At 40.3% G+C, this 21796-nt stretch overlaps 1 protein-coding gene across 2 annotated transcripts in view; it reads left to right on the forward strand.

Moving 5' to 3' along the window:
* RHPN2 (rhophilin Rho GTPase binding protein 2) overlaps positions 1-21796 on the forward strand; it is a 119471-nt gene that overhangs the window by 56981 nt on the left and 40694 nt on the right. For both annotated transcript variants that reach the window (XM_033943394.1, XM_033943393.1), the window contains 3 exons: positions 9628-9815; positions 17854-18010; positions 18479-18598. In XM_033943394.1, the coding sequence (XP_033799285.1) occupies positions 9628-9815; positions 17854-18010; positions 18479-18598 (465 nt within the window). The remainder of the gene's footprint in view (positions 1-9627; positions 9816-17853; positions 18011-18478; positions 18599-21796) is intronic.

Below are 21796 nucleotides of genomic sequence, written 5' to 3' on the forward strand. Positions count from 1 at the left end.
ATTTAAAAAAAAAAAAAGGGGGGGGAGTGTGAAACGAGACCATGAGGGACTAACATGACAAGAAGGAAGGAACAAGAGGTGGTTAAAAAAACATTGAGATAAAAAAATAAAAATATTGGAAGGGGGAGGGAAGAGACAATTGGGCGGGTTTTGCTTTGAGAAAAGCGTTTAGTGAAGAGAGCTGAACTGAGTCTTAACCAAAGAAGGAAATAGAGGCTCTAATATTAAGAATTATATGCATCCTTAAAGAGGTAAGTTGTTGGTTTTTTTTTAGTTTTGACCTAAATAATTTTAAAGAAGACTCTTGCTTAATGTGAAGGGGAAGTGCGTTCCAGAGTAAGGGTGCCATGACGGAGAATATAGACTTTCTAGTAGTATCATAGAAGATTGCTCGAGTGGAAGGAACTACTAGGAGATCTTGATGATTTGAGTGCAAATTACAGATTGCTGTGTAGGGGATTAAATATTTGTCTATGAAGGATGGAGTATTGGATTGTTTTGTTTTGTAAGTGAGGAGTAGAATTTTAAATGTAATGCAGTGAGGGATTGGAAGCCAGTGTGCATCACACAGAAGAGGGGTGACATGGTTGAATTTTTTTGCATGGTATATGTTTTACAGCTGCATTTTGTAGCATTTGTAATCTACAAATCTCTTTCTGACTGATACCCTGATAGTGTGTTGCAGTAATCAATATTGGAGATAACTAAGGAATGGATAAGAATATTTAATGAATGGGATCGAGTAAAGATGCAATAGAGTGGATGAGTTTCAATTTGTAGAAGCATCTGCTGACCACTGAGCTGATTTGCTCGTGAAAAGTAAGGTTTTGATCCAAAATGACTCCTAGTATTTTAACCTTTGTGTTCATCTGAACCGGGGTTGAGTCTATATTAATGGGATAGGCTAGAACAACCATATCTGTGGCTGGGAATAGTACAATTTTTGTTTTATTGACATTCAATGCTAGCATATTTTGACGAAGCCATAAACTGATGTTGGTTAGTTTAATGTTTATTTCCTAGATCTCAGATTTATCGCTTGGATTGAGGGGGTGAAGTAATTGCATGTCATCTGCATAGGCGAAGCAGGTAAAGCCTATTGATTGGGCAAGTGTAAGTAGTGGAGCTAGAAAAATATTAAATAGGAGAGGTGAAAATATGGAGCCTTGGGAGACACCATATAGCTGGGAGATGTTAGATGATGTAGAGCTGTTAAAGTGCACTTTGAATTTGTGATTTTGAAAGTAAGATGAGTACAAATTTAGAGCTGTTCTGGTGATGCCTGTAGATTCAAGTCTGTTTAAGAGAAGGGTGTGATCAACAGTGTCGAAAGTGGCTGTAAGATCTAAGGAGATTAATAAAATAAATTTCCTATGGTAGTAGTGATTGGGCAATTACCTCATAGGCATAAATACCCCCCCCCCCCCCCGTGACAGCTTTATGCAAATCAGAAATTACAATGAAAAAAATCAATAGAAATAGAAACATATCTTATCTGCTCTAGCTGTTGGTGGGCCAGCGTTTTGCTAAACTGCTGCTTACAGGGACCAGTCTTGGCAATCATATTCACGTGAAAATCATACCACTTCAAAATGTCAGCTTCCTTTCAAAATTGAGAATAATGAATGATATTGAAAATAATGAATGTGGATTAAAAAACTAGGCCCATTTTATAAAGAACATGGTTCCTGCAACATTATCTATGCTATTCCATTTGTTCCACAGCCTTTCCAGTTGGAGGTAAAGTGCTTGGCCAAAGAGCAAGATGGAAATTATGGACTTAATGGCCATTTTGTATGGTGACTAATTTGGTATAAGAACATATGAACATAAGAAGTGCCATCTCCGGAACAGACCCTAGGTCTATCAAGTCCGGCGATCTGCACACGCGGAGGCCCTGCCAGGTGTACCCTGGCATAGTGTTAGTCCCCATATCACTCTAAGCTTCTCATAAGAGATGTGCATCTAGCTTACCCTTACCTATGTCACCTTAAGCCACTCATAAGGAGATGTACCTCTAACTTACCCTTAAACCATATAGTACAGCAATAAGAGGTCCTCTTATTTCTGGCACATTTGATTTTGTTTTGGGGGCAGTGTCTTTAAATGGGTTAGTTTTGTGCATCAAAGGCTGAGTGGAATTGTCCAGATCAGAATGATATGCACTAATGAAAGTGTCCTCCAATGCATCTGATAATATAGGAATCTTTTTTCATCCAATGCCATAAAAATACATCCAATGACTCATTGTACAAGTTTTCACAGTACTAGTGATGTGTGTAAGGTATCACTACTCCACTCTGACCAGCATGTCAGAACTAATATAAAATCTTTCTTTTAACAAAATGTGTTTCCTTGTGCTTTCTCTGTAAAAAGAACTTTCATGTTGTGAGTTTTGTGTGAGGAAGAGAGGTAACACAAACTTAAGATCGCAATCCTAACATCTTTTAGCACTCCTTTCATTGTGCCATATAAAGTATGATTCTATCTGATCCTATATATTCTCTTTAACTGCCCCCTCACTCTAGAATTCTATCCCATTCCACATAGTAGAAGAACCCCTACTTGAACGCTTCAAATTGAAACTGAAGACCTTTTTATTCAAAGATGCTTTTGAAATACGATTCTCTTTCTCTAATGGACTATTTCAGAAAGGATTCCCACTCCTACTGTTCTATCCCTAACCTTTTTGCTATCCTATTGATTTTACGGAGTTCTCCTCTTAACCTTTTGTCTCCTGTACGTTAGTCTCTTGTATGTCCAGTTGATTACAATTTTATGTATGACCCTATTCTTTTATTAGGTCTGTACACTGCTTAGAATTATGATAAGCGGTATAACAAATTTTTAATGTTTAAGCATGACTGAGTACAGTGATTTAAAAATGTACAATAGAACTTTGACATCCATAATGCCACTGGAGGCCCTGGCAACCATTTTGGTGTGACACTCAAGAGTTAGTCTCACAAGAGAGACAAGAAGGAGGAAATATGACTCCCCCCACATAAATTTTCTCTTCACTATTGAGAAAACTGAAGTCAAATTAGTACTACAGAATGTTACATAGGAAAATCAAGCTAACAGAATACTTCAGTCACACATGGCAAGAATAGTGTTAGGAGAGTGCAACTAGGACAACAACCCCTGTTCAGAGAGAGCCCTAAGCCAACTGGAAGATAAAGAAGCGCTGCCTGGGCTTTGCAGTCCCCAGTTATGTCTAACACCAGCTCTAGCAGGATACATATTTCAAATGTGATATATTTTAATCACAAAATAGAAAATCATTTTTTTCTACCTTTTGTTGTCTGGTCATTTTATCATTTTATTATTCACATCACATTGGTCTCAAGCTCTGGTTTCTATTTCCATCTGTCTACTCTTAACTCACTTTTCAGGGTCTCTTGACCATTTGTCATATCTCTTTTTTTTATTTTTATTTTTTCTTCTTCTTTTCTCCATGCTCACCATTCAACTTCCATCTCTGTGTATGTTTTTTTTCCCCCCATGTTCAGCAAGCATCTCCCTTCTCTGTCTCCTATACTTCCCTTTCTAATATTTCCCCTATGCCTATCTCCCTGCCTTCATCATCAACACTATTTTGTGTCCCTATCCCCTCCGTGCCCAGTGTCAATCCTCTGTGTCCCTATTCCCCCTTCCCAAGTCCAACATCTCTCTTCTACGTTCCTCTTCTCCCTCATGTCTAGCCATCTTCTGTGTCCATATACCCTCCTGTGTCTGGCATTGCCCCACTGACTGAATCCATATACCACCTTCATAAAGTGTTTCCCTTTGTGTCCCTGTTCCTATGCTCTCATCCATGCCCACATCTCCTCTCTTTTTGTATATCTCCCTGTGTCTAGCTTCTCCTCTCTTACTCCTTTACACCAAAGTGTCTCTCACCCTCTCTTTCCTCCCTCCCTCCCTCCACTGTGTTAAATATTTCACTTCCTTCATCCCCTTGGTTCAGCATCTCTTTCCCTTCCCTCTCTTCCTTGCAGGTCCAGTACCTCTCTCTCTTCTCTCAACACTCCCCAAGAATCCAGCACCTCTCTTCCCTCTAGCCCCCTTCACCCTTTACTCTAGATCCAGGACCTCTCCCTTCCCTCCAGCTTCCAGCTTTAGTTCTAGTACCTCTTTTCCCTTCAGCTCCAGTCCCCTCACATCAGTACCTCTATCCCTTCCCTCCAGCCCCAACAACTCTCTTCCTCCCAGCCCAAATTCAGCACTGTCCTTCAGCTCCAGCTTTGAAGACAGCTAGCACTCCCTCCTCCATCGATAGCGGCAGGCGACATCCACAACCATGGGTCAGCATCTCCTGCCCAGCCCCCCTCGTGCCTACTACCTGAATGAGCTAACCAAGCCAGGCCATAAAATCTTGAGAAGCCTGCTCCGTGGCCTTCCTTTAGCTGAAGAGCACCTCCTTGATGTAACTTCGGTTTCGCGAAACCAGAAGATACATCAAGGAGGGACTTGTCAGTTGGACTCGTCAGTAGAAGGAAGGCCTCGGAACAGCCTCTGAAGATTTTTCATAATCTGCGCAGCTGGCTCCTTCAGGTAAAACAGCTTCCACGCTGAAAAATCTGCTGAAAAATCTTCAGAGGCCTGCTCCATGCTTTCCATAAGCTGATAAGTCCCTCCTTGATGTAACTTCCGGTTTTGCGAAACCAGAAGTTACATCAAGGAGGGACTTGGCTAAAGGAAGGCCTCGGAGCAGGCTTCTCAAGACTTTTCAGTGTGATGCGGCTGACTCGATCGAGCAAGGTAGGCGCGAGGGAAACTGGGGAGTAGATGCGGAGCCGAGGGGATGTTGCTGCACTGACCCTGGTGCGATTTATGCTGTGGGAACAAGGTCGTTTTCTGCTTTAATGGGGTGGTGGAAGATCTTGTTTCCATTCCCACTGTAAATTAGCTACATTGTTTACTGTTTTTACGGGCTAACTGCGGGAATCCTTCACTGTGTCATTCTCATGATGTGATAACTTTTTGCCCGGTGTGGTAAAAACGAAAGACACTTGACATTTAAGGTATGGTAAGTGCAAAAACTTACTATACTTAAGAAACATCACCCTAAGTTGCAATCCTCTGAAACAATTATCCAAAATATTGGTGGGGGCTTGGGTGGATCCTTACTTCTGATTGGCTGACAGGACCAGAAGTGGGCATGGTCCCTGTCAAAAATATCACATTAGGTCTGATGAAAGCTGTGCAACTTTACTACTGAAGTGTGCTTGGAAATTCTTTTTAACTAATCCAGTGGCATCCCAAAAATTAGAAATATTTGTCTCTCTGCTACACTTTTTCAGTTTCTGATTGCATGCTTTTGTACAATTAGATCTTATTTTGAATTTACTGCTTTTATATTACTGGTTCAACCGTTACTACTGAGTCTTCTCGATTATTGTAATATTATCTATCTGACAGTCAGCAAGAAAGAATTAGCAAGACTTACAATAATAGAGAATACAGTGGTCAGAATGATTTATGGCCTGAAGAAATTTGATCAAGTTATACCCTTTTATCGTGAATTGCATTGGCTGCCAATGGGGGCCAGGGTATTGTTTAAACTAGGCTGTTTCTGTTACAAGGCTGTTTATGGTACAGCTCCTTTTTACTTAGTCAATAGGTTTTCTTTAGCATCATACTGACATAGTAGAAGAACTCATCCTTTGTTTAATTTTCCATCTGTCCAGGGTTGTAGGAGTAAGAAATTTCTGAATCATACTTTGGCATCTCAGGCAGCTCTTCATTACAACGAATTCCAAATATTCTTGCTTACTACCCATTCCTATGGCCATTTTAGAAAACAATTGAAGACCTATCTTTTTTCTAAATATTTGACTGTTTAACGAATCATCTTATTTTATGTAACATGTTTACTTTTATAACTTTTTGTAAACCGCGTTGAACTTCTGGTTACGTGGTCAATAAGCACTATGTTATGTTATGTTACTTGAGGATCTAACTTTTCTCTATTTGTTGTACAGAATAATCGCTTGGTGCTGACGTTTCTATTAGCAATGCCGTTTTAGTATTTTGTTTGCCTTTACCAATATGTTCAACTTTCTTATAACATGCTTTTTGTCAGTTGGTCTGGGAACTGCTATGAGGAAGCACTGCTTTATGGATTGCCAGTCTACATAGGTGATGACATGTTTGAATTGAGCCCCTTACCAGGATGCAATAAATTTCTATTTCTTTCCACTGATACATATCTTTTTCATTATGAATTATGTTTTATAGGATATGAACATGGGTTTTTGATTTAATTATGAGTTACACTCAGATGCAGTAGGTAGTTCCTTGCCCAAGAGGGCTTACAGTCTCTGTAGCTGAGGCACTGGAAGGTTAAGGGACTTTCTCAAGGTCACAAGGAACAGGTTTACAGCCTGCTACTTTTATCACAAGATTATTCCTCCACTATAGTGGACCAGGGGTTCTCAACCTAGTCCTCAGAACACAACAAGCCTGTCAGGTTTTCAGGATACCCACAATGAATATGCATGAGAGAGATTTGCATGCACTACCTCAACTGTATGCAAATCTATCTTATGCATATTCATTGTGGGTATCCTGACTGGTTAGGTATGGCCAATGGACTGGGTTGAGGATATCTATACTAGAATAAAATGCAGTTGTTGAAGTGATTTAATAAGCTGTAGGCAATAAAGTCTTCAGTTTTTTAACACCAGATAAAATGTCATGCAAAGGAGATTTGAGGGAGAATCTCTTCTGACACAAAGATGTTCAGAGGTTTAATGCATAGATTTGATTGGGTTTCCCTAAGGATCATAGAGTTAAATTAAAAATGCGAGACTATTACAAATTTGGCTCAAAGAAAACCTTGGATGAAAAGTAATTATCATGTATAAAGGATAATAATGGGCATGCAACAGAAGGTATGTGCCAGCTGATCTAGACTAACTGGTTTTGAGATAAGTAATCTAATATAGTTCCTGCAATGCTACTTGTTTATAGTAAATTGTTGCAATATTGAAATGATACATTCTTCCCTTTTTTTGGGGGGGGAGGGAAGGGGTACGTTTCTTTTTCTGCTCTAATATGCTTTCACTGCTTAATTGAAATTGGAGATAGGAGTTTACTCCTATTTTACCATTCCTTTCCCTTACTTAGCTTGGCCATTGTGGTGACCATTCTTGGCCAAAAGTCATAGAAACATATTCCCTTTGGAGCAAGTAGTTGTGGTTCCTGAATCTAGCTGTTAGGTGCTTCTGTTGAGTGCTGGTCAAGGCTTTCTTCATTCTGCAATAATGCCTGGCATGTTCGGAGCAGAAAGGAAGCAGCAGGGAGTGGTGGCACTGTTGTAATTATTATTATTTATTGGGATTTAATATCTGCCCTTTTCATGAAAAGATTCACCCAAAGTGGTTTACAGTACATTGTATAATAATCAGGTACTCTTAGTGCTGCTCTATTTGCCGATTCAAATCAATTTACCGATTCACTTCAGTGAATTGATTCGTTGTCTGAAAAAATTGAAGTCACCGATTTAGCAACCAACACCACTACCCCACTCCCACTCCTGACATACTTGCAGTAGCAACGGTGGTGGATGAGCAGCAGTGGCATTGCTCTGAATGGGCTGCTCTGCGGCTTGCCCTGCCAGGGCTTTCTCTCTGCCGCATCACTGATGATACAGCAGATGAAAGCCCTAGCGGGGCAGGCCGCAAGTAGCCCATTCAGAGCGATGCTACTGCTTTAGGAGGCCTCGGAGATAGGTCAAGTCTCACGGTGGGGGAGAGTCAATGGGGTGGTGCTGCACAGGGGGATGGGAGGGAGGGATGGAAAACTATCTCACAGGGGATGGGAGGGTTGGAGGGATGGAAAGCTACTATACAAGGGAACAGATGCTGCTCAGGGGGATAGGAGGGGATGAAAGATGCTGCATATGGGGGGAGAGAAAGGAGGAAGAATTGTTGGGGTGGAGGAGAGGGAGAGAAAAGGTAGAAAGGGGTGAGGGGGAAATCCTGCGTATGATGGAGGGAAGGGAGACATGCATGGAGACAAGAGAGGGAGAAATGATGGACATAGGGTGGAGGGTAGGGAGAGAGAAACGAATGCTGCACATCTTAATGGAGGGGAAGAAGGGAAAGGTGCTGCATGGCTGGGAATAGAGAGGTATGACTTGGGGCACAAGGCAGGGAGATAGATGGTAGACAGTGGGAAAGAAACAAATCTTGCAAATGGCAGTAGAAGGCAGAAAAAAAAAATTATTTTCTATTTTGTGATTACAATATGTCAGATTTGAAATGTATATTCTGCCAGAGCTGGTGTTAGCGAGTGTGAGCAAGGACCTAACAGAGACAGGAAAATACTTTTTTTGTTTACACCATAGCGTTGGCATGGAGTTGGAGAGGGAAAAGGCGGGGGTTGGGGGGTTGGGGAGGGAGGCTACAAAATAAACCCTCCAGGATGTTTGGGAAAAACCCCCCCAAAAACAAACAACATCCAATTGGCCAAGAAAATCAAATTGAATCAAAATTGATTCAATAGACCAAATTGAATCGAAATTTTTTTCCCTGCACTACTCTTAAGTATGTTCCCTATCTGTCCTGGCAGACTCACAATCTAACTGTGATATTTGAGGCAATGGAGGGTTAAGTGACATGCCCAAAGTCACAAGGAGCAGGCTGGGATGCTGAGGCTGCAGCTCTAACCACTAGGCCACTCCTATTCTGCATAACTGTCATTTTTGTTTTATAAATCACAAACGCAGAACAAATATCTCCTCTACTATTTGGGAAAACTGAACAAGCCAGATTACTACAGAATGCTACATAGAAAACTCATGCTAACAGAATACCTCAGCCACACACACAACACAAATGCCAAAAAAATTACATAATTGCTGAACAAAAATAATAAACATATTTTAAACCAAAATCCCAAGAAGCCATACCTTGCTTGTAGTACACCACCAAAGAAACAAAGAGACACATTGCCTCCTATAGTAATTTTGGTTTGGTATGAATGTGATTTTTCTGCTAAACTAACATACTGTACAGTACGTTTTCTTTTTAAGTTTTTGCCTGGCATATACAACTGTACTCTTGTAACTGTTAGGAAAGTACAACTAGGACAGTTGTCCCCTGGTCAGAGAACCCTAAGTCTACTGGAAGCTGAAGAAGTCATGATCTGGTAGTGGGCTTTTGAGGTCCCCTCCCCAGATTTTGCCCTGGGTCCCAGCTATGTCTTAATACCAGCTCTAGCAGGATACATCAGCAAAGGTATGGTTAACTTGTCTGCGTGGGAGGGGGGTTGAGAAGAATACTTTGCCGTCCCCTTGGGCTGCCCGTAAATTGCAGGTTTGGCTATGCTTCTGAACTCCAGAGTCTTGTGCAACCAATCAAGACCTCGCTTAGGTCACATGGTCACAGTGTGCATTCTTAGTAAATTTTCTTTTCTGTGCTTAACTGAGATGATTTAAAATTCATCTGCCAACAGTTCTTAGAACATTTTTTTAAAGCTGGAAGTCAGATGTTCTTTCTGATGCATATTTTATGAAGTTAAAAATTTCAGCTTTCACTATGCACAACAATCAATATGCATTAAACTTAAAATAATTTTTTGAAAGTCATATATATTTTATGCGCTGTTTTGATTTTTCAGGCGTTCTAAACTACCTAAAAGAAACATTTACTCACACGCCTAGTTATGACATGAGCCCAGCCATGCTGAGTGTACTAGTGAAGATGATGCTAGCTGAAGCTCAAGAATGCTTCTTTGAGAAAATCAGTCTGCCTGGCATACAAAATGAATTCTTCACATTGGTGAGAATGGCACAAGAAGCTGCAAAGGTACTTTTTTCCGAATGATTTATTAATAGAAAGACCTTAGGTTATATTTGACATTTTGGGCTGAATTCTCAAAAGCTGCTAAAAGTTGGTCACCAGTAGGTGCCTAGATTGTACCAATCCAGTGGCGTACCTAGCATATGTGACACCCGGGGCCCATCATTTTTTGACACCCCCCATCTGTATGAAAAACATGATTTTTAGTAACAATCCACACGTCACACATGAGTACCTAGGAAAAGGCAGCATCTTACATACTGCAGTGAGCAGTACAACATCAATACACCCATTGTAAAACTAAACAAGCCAGACTAGTACAGATCAATCCTGCAGTCAAGCCTAACAGAAAACCATGTCTTTCGAACACACAGAACACAGAAAACACCTTCACCTAGTATGGAATATGTAATCACAAACTAACCCCTCCCTCTTTTACAAAACTGTAGTGTGGATTTTAGCCATGGTGGTAACAGCTCTGACGCTCATAGAATTCTGAGCATCAGAGCTGCTACCACCATGGCTGGCGCTAAAAAATGCTCCACAGTTTTGTAAAAGGGGGGATGAAATAGAAATACATAGACAAAGGTTAAATTGAACTAGCAAGAAGCTGGACTCTGCATACAATGCAACACCACAGAAACAGTGACACATGTCTCCTAAAGCAATAAATAAATATAATTTTTTTTTCTGCTTTCCTCATCTTTTTGTTACTCTCTTCCTTCCATCCACTGTCTGCTGTATCTCTGCATCTATATGGCATCTTCTCTCCTATGCCCCTTCCAGAAACTGTATGCCTCCCACTTCCATCTCTCCGTTCACCCCCCATTGGTTTGGCATCTCTCTCTCCTCTCCTTCCCTCTCCCACATCTCTCCTCTGCAATCCCTTTCCCTTTTTTCCCTCATTTTCCTTTTCAATTTATTTTCTGCATCCGTCTAGATTACGTTCTTACTACCCTCTCATCAATTTCCTTTTTTACTGTCTACCACCTCTTTCCCTCATCCCCTCCAGTATTTTCCTAACTCAATCCTTTCCCCCATCATGTGCCCTCCTTTTATTTATCCCCTCCTTCCATCATGTGCCCTCTTTCTCTACGCCTCCCATCTAGTACCTTCTCCTCTCTCTGTCCACTTCCATTGTCTGCTCCCCTTTTTCTCTCCTCCCATTTCCTTCCTGCATATGCTCCACGGAGAACATAAACAATACTAAAAAAGGTGGTAAAAAATGCATTAAAAAATATATACTGGCAGCCAATGATGAGGTGCCACGTAATTCTTCCCGCAGTTTAAGAATTAACATAGCGGTAGTGTGGTGGGGCTGAGGCTTCCTTTAATGTATATAAATATATAATGGGATTTTTCTTACACGCCTAGGTTCATTTGATATGATTGGCACATTGTGTGAGTAGACTTAGGTGAAAGAGATATTGAGAATTATATGCCATTGATTTTTGTACCCTTAAAAGGAGCATAACTCACCAGCCAGGTTGAATGCACCCTCCTTACCCTTTAGAGAAATACTTTGTACCCATAGTTGATTGTCTCTATAGCTCAGCACCAAAATGTACCTTAGAAACCTGGATGATCTTATCAAGAAGTGGCATATAGTAACATAGGAGATGACGGCAGATAAAGATCCGAATGGTCCGCCTAGTCTGCCCAACCTGATTCAATCTCAAAATTTGTTGGTTTTTCTTAGCTATTTCTGGGCAAGAATCCAAAGCTCTGCCCGGTACTGTTCTTAGGTTCCAACTACTGAAGTCTCCGTCAAAGCTCACTCCAGTCCTACACCCTCTCAGCCATTGAATCCCTCCCCAGCCTATCCTCCACCAAACGGCCATATACAGACACAGACCATGCAAGTCTGCCCAGTACTGGCCTTAGTTCTTCAATATTTGCTATTATTTCTGATTCTAGATCCTCTGTGTTCATCCCACGCTTTTTTGAACTCAATCACCATTTTCATCTCCACCACCTCTCTCAGGAACATATTCCAGGCATCCACCACTTCTCCGTAAAGAAGAATTTCCTTGCATTGCTCTTGAGTTTGAGGTTGAGGGGTAGACTCGAGATAGAGAAAACCAGGGTGACTCTCTCTGCTGCCACATCCAACATTTCTCCCTCTCTCACATCCCAGATCATGTGCAGCATTTTTCACCACTGCCCAACAGCCCCATGTCCAACATTTCTCCTATCACCCCTCTCCAGCACTAAGCCATATCTCTCCCTCCATCACTATGTTCAACATTCCTTCCCTTTGCATCTCCTTCAATCTGTCCCTTCTCCACCACCATATCCAACATTTCTCCCTCTCATCCTTCTCTTCTCCATGCATCTCTACTTCACTCCTCTCTCTGCCCAATTTTCTTATTTCTTCCTTTGCCAATGGGGGTGTTATGGAGGGAGAGAGATGTTGGTTGGGGAAGGGAATGAGGTCCAGAAGAGAGGAAGTGTGTAGGAGCCAGAAAGCAGGTTTCTTTTCAATTTAGTGTTTAGTGATCGAAATGTGTCAGTTTTGAGAATTTTATATCTGCTGTCTATATTATGCACTATATTTGTTTATTTTTCTATAGTTGTTACTGAAGTGACATTGCATGTTTTAAAGTTATCTGTCTTGACCTTTTTGGAAAAAAACCCAATCAACAACGAATATAAATGATAATTAACATTTTCTCTGTGTATGTTTAATTTTGTGGTTACCATTATGTATTGTTAATAAGTTTATATTGTGTGTATATGAAAAATGAATGGAAGAAATTGCATTACAATTAGTACTATTATTATGGGGGTGGGGTCTGTGGCAGAGCTTGGGCAGGGGTACTTGATTGATATTTGTTAGGCTTAGGGGTTGAAGAAGTTGAGAAGTCTAGAGCAATACTCACACATTATGGGAGCATATTTTAAGCTACTTGGACATGTAGAAACGTGTTATGTGCTCAAGTAGGCACTTTTATAAAAGTTGGTGCGTACATAAAAATTAGTGCTCAGAAAGATAACACCTACTTGTTCAAAATACAGCTGTAGGTGTTCTGAGGCTAGCTAAAAAGGGAAAGTAGAGATGGAATCAATACTGTGCCTATAAAATACACCCATATGCACCAATTCCTATCATATTAAACTTACCTCAGAGCAGGTACAATTTTGTGTTGGAGCGTTCAGGGAGATTTGTATAAAGGCACATAGATGCTTATGTTGCCTTTCTTACAATAGGTGCAACATATGGTCCCATATGCCTTAATTACCTAGGGGCAACTTTTAAACAATTGCCCATAGATTTTATTTCAGTTTGCAAAGGGAAAATGTTTGAAAATTTGACTCAGGAGAAACATATGCATGGATTTGCAGCTGTTTTGTGTGTTATCTATGTATAGCAACACATACTTATGGAAATAGAAGTGTGCATATGAGTGTATTCTTTGTCTCCATCCCATCTCTCCCTACATAACTGTAAGAAAAATGCAGCAGGCAGTTTTCTAAAACTCCATTTCCTCACATAAAATATTTTTAATGCATGGAAATATTTTGCAAATTGCCGTCTTTGTGCCTCTAGAGACACATTTCAATTTGACAATATAATAGTCATAGAGGCCAACCAAATTTCCGTTTCAGTTATGGTGCCAAAACTGTCTCAAAATCCTTTTACTGTCTGGGTTTCAGTTTCAGCCAAAAGGCTATGACTGTGAACCTACAGTGATTGTTATAAAGCACAAGTAGTAGTCAGCTTACAGTGTTAGTAGGGAAATGATATTAGAGTGACATTAAGTTTATATATTAGAAAATAGTTTGAGAAATATACTGGATTTGATTGTAATTTTTCAGAGCACATATTCCTCATATTCAGTAACATCAATGTGCTTTTTTATTCTGGATTGTGAATAAGGCTTGTATAATGTCTGCAGTGTAGAGTATACCTTATTTTAGTAAGAACCTATATCATGCTAGTCCTTTTAACGAAATACAAAACGGGAAACTTATTAGTGGTACTTTCTCTTGTTAATCTGTGCAGTTTGGATAAGCATAAAAAGCTGGTAATCATGATTTTATTCATTCTCACAAAGGCCTTCTATCAAAGGATGTTTAACTACATCTGCATTCACTTAGTAACCTAAACATGCCAGACTTGAGAAGTCCTTGTTAAAATGGTTCTCCTAGCCTGTGAGGGCAGTTCCTGGTGGGTGATGTCCTCTGGGTTTAGCAGAGGGCTGCCAACTGCAAGCTCTGACAATCCTCAATGAGCCTCACTGGTTCACATTCAGAGAAACAAACTTTAGTCCAGGAGACTCTTTCAGATATTCTTTGCAAGAGTGATGATTGAAGAAGTGTCTGATAAAATTTTAAAAACACACACACACCATGTTACTTTGTCTAAGTCTCAAACCTCTTGTCTTCTTCTAGAAGATACTCTGCTCCATCTAGTTGTTTATATTACTACAACATGAAATATCGTTATGATCATCCATCTTCGTCATCCTCTAGGCCTGCGGGTCTGTGTTGCCATGCAAAACAACAAAAGACACAGAAGTCTCAGCTTCATTCTCAGTTCAAACAGCAGTTGTCCTTTTTTTACTTTTTTAAAGAGCATTACCAACGTCCCCACCTCCCCACACTCTCCCTGTTGGAGACAGATAGCTCTGATCCAGCGGCCATCTTTAGCTACAGCTATTTTACAGAATAGACACAAGACAGTGCGCAACACCTGCAGAGGCAACCTCAATCTTTCTTTGTAGCCTTCTACAGAAACCAATGTTCCATTTGGTAAAGCAAACTACATTCAGGAATTTTGGATGCCAATTATTCCACTCTGTTGGTTTTAGTTTCATATTCTTTAAGTTTTTATTTTTAATCTCGGGACTAACATGGCTGACTTTACAGAAAAGTTTATAACCTTCTCTACTTGCTAGGTACGAGAAGTTGGGTTTCAAGAGCCTTAGCACTTGAACCAATCCCAACCTACTTTACATGGGATAGAATCACTGGGCCTGAAAAATCTCTTCGCCCCTTTCGTGTCCTTCACGACTGCATGGAAACGGGTCCTTTCCCAATCCCTGTGGTTAATGCCACCCGCCATTCCTTAAGACCATTGCACAAAAGAAAACGATTCCTAAAAAAACTTACGATGTTCTGAGCCCTCGGCTCCTTTGGAACATTACAATATTTCTGGAGCATATCTGAACGTTCGGTTAGGAACAAAGCACAATTAGTCAAAAACTGGCTGGAAGAAACCCGCCTCGATATTTTACTTTTAACTGAAACATGGCTAATTTCTGATCAAGATACTATCATAGGTGATATACTACCTTTAGATTACAAAATTATTCCTCTATCAAGAAACTCAAAAAGAGGTGGTTTAGCAATAATTCTTCGAGATCATTTTGAGTTTTGAGAACTAGAATTTAAACTAACCAATGATCTGGAAATTCGCACTTGCAAAATATCTAAAGAGGACTGTAAAGATAATTTGATCATCACGATATTCTATATACCCCCTAACAAATGGCACCTAGGAAAAGAGGAACTCTACGAATTCCTCCTTGCAAACTCGGTAGCTGGTGCCTACAATTTTTTAGCCAGTGATGTTAATTTACACCTCGAACAGGAAGAGAATTCCAGCATAACTGATCTACTTTCCTTCCTTACTTCTCAAGGCTTTTCCAAACCATCTTCGACTAAAACCCATCAGAAAGGTCACCACTTAGATTTGATTACATTTCTTTTCCATGTTTTAAGGCAAAACCTTTTATGTAATTTTGAATTATGCTGGATTAAAAAACAACCCAAAATGAAACCAAGGAACAATTTCAAAGAGAAAACTGTTTGGACAAGAGGACAACTGAACCCAGTAGAATTTTGGACGCACTATAGCTTAATATCTACTCAGACTTAGATCCAAATTTCATCCTAGGATGGAAAAATTTAGGTTCTAAATGATATTGCACCATTGAAAGAATGTGGGAAAAGACATCGTTTATCAGACATCTGGTATGATACTGATTTAATGGTTTTAAAGCGAGAAGTATGTAAATCGGAAAGAATATGTTGTAAATCAGAGAAAGATGAGGGTAGACTTATTTAGCGACTAAAGGTTAGAGCAGGGGGGCACACACTTTTTGGGCTTGCGAGCTACTTTTAAAATGACCAAGTCAAAATGATCTACCAACAAAAAATAAAAACAAAACACAAAGCACACTGAAAGGCAGAGAAAATGTTAATTATTCATATTCCGGGTTTTTTTCAAAGAGGTCAAGGCAGATGACTCTATGCGATGTCACCTCAGTAACAACTATACAAAAATAGACAAATATATCCCCTCCCTTTTTACTAAACCGCGATAGCAGTTTTTAATGCAGGAAGTTGCGCTGAATGCCCCACGCTGCTCTCGACGCTCATAGGCTCCCTGCGCTAAAAACCACTATTGCGGATTAGTAAAAGGGAATTATAGTGCAAAATATAGACAGCAGATATAAATTCTTAAAACAGACACATTTTGATCATTAAATTGAAAATAAAATAATTTTTCCTACCTTTGTTGTTTGGTGATTTCATGAGTCTCTGGTTGCACTTTCTTCTTCTGACTGTGCATCCATTATTTCTTCCCTTCTTTCAGCCTCCTGTATGTTTCCTGTCCTCCAGACCTCATTCTCTCTCCCAACTTTTTTTTTCTTTCTCCCTGCCTCTTCTTTCTTTCTGTTTACCTTCTTTCTGTCTCCCTGCCTGCCCCCTTTCTTTCTTTCTCCCTTCCTGCCCTCCCCAAGCCACTAGGTTTGCTGCCGCCACCTTTGGGAAACAGGCCCCCAAGCCACCACCGCCCCAAGCTCTCCCTGCAGAAGCGTCGCGCTGACCAGCATTCCGCTCCCCAATGTCAATTCTGACGTCAGAGAGGAAGTTCCGGGCCAGCCAGGCAGTGATTGTTGGCCCAGAACTTCCTCTCCGACATCAAAATTGACGTCGGGGAGAGGAATGCTGGTTGGTCTGACGCTTCTGCAGGGAGAGTTTGGAGCGGCGTGGGGGACATTGGGGAGAGGAAGGCTGATCAGCTTGGTAGATCAGGACGGAGCCCACATTCTCATCTTTGAGAAGCAGCCCTTCACACCCTGGACTGCAAACATGTTCTGGCATACTGCCTGGACTGCACTAAGCCACACAGAGGGTCCTCCCAGCTCTTTGTTGCCTTTGATCCTAATAGGCTAGGATTTGCTGTATCCAAAAGAACAATCTCCTCTTGGCTAGCAAACTGTATCGCGTTTGCATATATTAAGGCTGGGTTGACCCTACAAGGCCATGTGATAACCCACAATGCATGGGCTATGGCTCCAGAAGAGATGGTTGGTTTGTGCAAGCAGTTCTGCAAAATCCTATTCTCTACTTAAAGCCATCTTTCCCTCCAATCCTGTAGGGTTTCGCCAGGCTTCTGTATATTCAATGTTTAACCCCTTCCAGAGTCATGATTCTGGCAGCTTGGGAGCTCCACATGTGAGAATATTATGCCTGCTTGTTCTCTGAGAGAGGAAAGAATACGTACCTGTAGCAAGTGTTCTTCAAGGTCAGCAAGCATACATTCTCACAACCTGCCCGCCTCCCCTAGTTGGTTTCTTAGCTTTGTTATTGAACTGATGGTCCTGAGAGTCAACGCTGGATGAGATGGTACCAGCACATAAATAAATATCTTTGCTTTTTGATTAACCTCTAGTTAGCCAGTCCAGTTGAAATACATATTTTCCAGAGCACAGAGCTGACTGATTGCTACTGTAGGAGTATTTTTCTCTCAACTCAATGTCAAATAATTTATTTCTAAATGAAAGATGTTATGTTCTGCCATATTCACAGAAGTATAAATTCAAATTAAGAGCCCCTGTGACAATTCTGGAACAGGACTGTAGGTCTAGCAGAGGGATCTACTTTACAAATTTCCTAGAAGCAGCTGCAAGTAGGTCCCCTTTGGATCCCCCTACTTGGGCAGAATTTGCATTACTTCACATTCACAAAATAGTGTGTGTATAATTATAGCTATAACCATAGATGGCTATGTCTTTATGCTTTCTTCTAGGTCAGTGATGTTTACATCCTTGTTCACAATGCCATGAGCCAGGTGCCAATCAAAGACAACATTCCTTATTCTTGGTCCATCATGGCACAAGTAAAGGCCGAACATTACAAAGCTCTTGCCCACTACTTCATTGCCACTGTTCTGATAGATCATATCTGTAAGTAAATTAATTTCATTATAAATAACTTTTACATTTTATACAGGCAGTTGTTCACCAGTTTGCTATGGTAGCATTTTCTGGGGAAGATGTGTACAGATTGGAGCTCCAGCTGTAGAACATGGGTGAGATCATATGTTTGGGCCTCAGACGGGCTGAGAATTGCCCACAGCTTGGTTACTAGATAAATACAGATTATTTTAGCACCAAAGAGGTTTTCCATTGTAGAGTCCCAGTGTGTTCTAGAGGCATATATAAGAAAGACTAAAGGGAAAATAAGAGAGAAAACTAGCAAGGTAAATAAAGATTTATAAATATAATTGGAAAATAATTTCCAGGCTATTATATTGCTTGCTTTTAATACTACATCAGAATTCCAAAACAGATTTATTATTTATTTCAAAAATTTGATGATGGAAAAGAAAAAAATCAAAGGTTAAAATAGTTTCGGTGCTATGTGATTTGCAGTGAAAGCCAGTGATGATGAAGACAAACAGGAAAAGGCCTGGGCCCAGTTATATGATCACATTCCAGAAGGATTAACACCCTTAACATTGTTAAAGGACAAACTTCAACGAACACAGCTAGGTAATTACCACATTCACTCACTGAGTAAATACAAGAAATATGCCTTTCTTTAAAGAAGTTTCAAATTTGTGAGTAATAATGCCACATCATTGCAGCCACCTTGTTCTTTCTTGGCTAATTCTTGCTTGGAAGGGGTGTTATTATGAACTCTCTTTAAAAAAAAAAAAAATAGTGGAAAGATTTTCTTAAACTGTATTTCTTTATAGTCCTGCCAGACCAGTCCAGATGGATGAGTTTGTGCTGTTGGTGGAGACTGAGAACTATTGAGAGCAACCTGGAAGGGAGGGGGGATTCTGGCTTTAAGAAAAAACTGATTATTTTAGGAGTGGTCTCGGGTCCCCTCCCTCTCCCCTGACCAACCCTTTTCTTAAGGGGTTAGCTTTGTCATGGTGGAAAACCTTGAGTGCCCAAATGGAATTGTTGCTGAACAGACAGTTTGACTAGCTGCTGCCTGTATCTGTGCTGCTTTGGTCTTTATTTACCCATTGTGGTTTACCTGAATCTTTTGATTTTTGACTTTAACGGTTTTCTTTGTCATATCTTCCTCCAGAGTTGCTGATGTGTTTTCACTATAGCAGTGCTGCAAGATAAAAGCAATTGGTGTTCTGGTTGTTAGATGCAAAGGTTGGCTACTGTGGCAGGAGAAACTATGACAGTGTGAAGATAAAACTGGAGTTTCCTTTTCTCTCGGTGCCTAAGAACCATTGGATGAACAGTGTTCTGGTTCCTCCACCTGAGCACAGACAGCAAGTTGAAGTAGCAGCAGACTCAATTTTTGGAAGAACTGCTACCTTGTTTGCAGTATGCTAGCGGTTGCTACCAAAGATGAGTCATCTCGGTTGTCTTCCTCTGTGCTGGCAGCAACAGATCCTACTCTTGTGGATAGGTTGCAAGACTTAAATTTTGCTCAATATTTCTCACCTGAATTTATTCTCTTGTTGCACAAAGCCTTTTGTATGGGCAAAGATTTACCCTTTACTTCTTTTGCTTTACCTAGTCCTTTCTTCTTCTCCTAATGTAGCTTTTAAGTAGCACAGGTTGGAAAGGTTGGAAAATCAGAATGATAGGCTTTCTGTAGTCTGTCAAGCAGAGGAGGAGATAGATGTAAGTTTGGCAGAGCAATTTGGACTAGAGGAAGACAGCCTGTCTAAGGAAGATGAAGTTTCACTGGGAAAGGATCCTTTTGGGTCTGTATTATTGGTAAGGAGGAATTGACTTCTTTCTCAGGAGCTTCAGGTGTAACATTGTCAAAAGCTTTCTGAAAATCTAGATATACTACATCAACTGGCTCACTTTTATCCACATGTTTATTCACACCTTCAAAGAGGTTAGGTTTATTGGTATGTAATTTCCTAGATCTCCCCTGGAATCCTTTTAAAAAATTGGAGTAACATTAGCCACCCTTGTCTTCAGGTACTACAGATGATTTTAGCACAAGTTACAGATCACTTAACAGCAGATCAGCAATTTCATGTTTGAGTTCTTTCTGTACCCTAGGATGTATACCATCCAGTCCAGGTGATTTATCACTCTTAAACATGTCAATTTGTGATTTAACTACTTTGAATATCTCTGTCATCAGCAAATTTAATTACCTCACTAGTTATTCTTATCTCTAGACCATTTATAAATATATTAAAAATCGGTGGTTCCAGCACAGACTCCTGGGGAACCCCACTATTCACCCTTCTCCGTTGAAAACACTGACCATTTAATCCTAACCCTACTCTCTGTTTCTATCTTTTAACCAAATTGTAATCCACAATAGGATAGTATCTCCTATCCCATGATTTTCTGATTTCTTCACGAATCGTTCATGAGGTACTATGTCCAGTGCATTTTGAAAACCTAGATACACAATAAAAACTGACTCAACTTTATCTACATGTTTATTCCCCCCTTCAAAGAAATGCAGTAATTTGTATCTTGTAACATTCTAGACAAATGTCTGTCTCATTAACAAACATAAGGGTTTGGAGGCTTTCTAAGAATTGGTGTCAAGTTAAGTGTGCATTTTATTTGCATTCTTGCAGTAGCAGCTTAATGTTTATACCACAGAAAAGTGGTATATCAAATCCCATCCCCTTTCTCTCTTATTCCAGATATTTTAGATTTTTTGCAAGTCGGTTTGGACAAAGGGCTGATGTTAGCCTCATTGAAGGTAGAACTAGTTTCCTATTTTATAGGTCTAGCGAAGGAAAGAACTTGGCTTCACATCTGGATGTAGTATGTTTGGGTTGTTTTTTTTTCAATAGTGTTAAGATTATCAAGCACCACATTTTGTCTACCTTAGTTAAGCCTCCTTTGTAGCCATTTTTCAGCAAGGCAAATTTCAGAATTTTAGGCCTTGCTCTGTAAGAATCATTTTTTGGTCTTTAGCATAGTAAAGGTTGTACTTAGACCAGTTCTATCCTTCCTTTTAAAAGTGGTGTTGCCCGTCCATCGTAATCAGACTTAATCTTTACCCATTTTTCAGGATTTTCAAAATGAGGCTAGTACAGTTGTTTTGCTCAAATTAGATGTGGGATGCATATTGAAGTACCTGAAGAGTATGAAGGCAATAAGGACATAAGAACATAAGTAGTGCCTCTGCTGGGTCAGACCAGAGGTCCATCTTGCCCAGCAGTCCACTCACGCGGCGGCCCATCAAGTCCAGGACCTGTATAGTGATCCTCTATCTATACCCTTCTATCGTTTTTTTTCTTCAAGAATTCATCCAATCCCTTCTTGAACCCCGATACCGTACCCTGTCCTATCACACCCACTGGAAGCGCATTCTAGGCATCCACCACCCTTTGGGTGAAGAAGAACTTCCTAGCATTGGTTCTGAATCTGTCCCCTCTTAATTTTTCCGTATGCCCTCTCGTTCTTGTAGTTTCTGAATGTTTGAAGAATCTGTCCCTCTCCACTTTCTCTATGCCCTTCATGATCTTGTAAGTCTCTATCATGTCCCCTCTAAGTCTCTGCTTTTCCAAGAAAAAGAGCCCCAGTTTCTCCAATCTCTCAGCTTATGAAAGGTTTTTATACCTTTTATCAATCGTGTCGCTCTTTTCTGAACCCTCTTGAGTATCGCCATATCCTTCTTAAGGTACGGCAACCAATATTGGACGCAGTACTCCAGATGCAGGTGCACCATTGTCCGATATAACGGCAGGATGACCTCTTTCGATCTGGTTGTAATGCCTTTCTTGATAATAC

Source organism: Geotrypetes seraphini, chromosome 4 (genome assembly GCF_902459505.1).
Source record: "Geotrypetes seraphini chromosome 4, aGeoSer1.1, whole genome shotgun sequence".
NCBI lineage: Eukaryota > Metazoa > Chordata > Amphibia > Gymnophiona > Dermophiidae > Geotrypetes > Geotrypetes seraphini.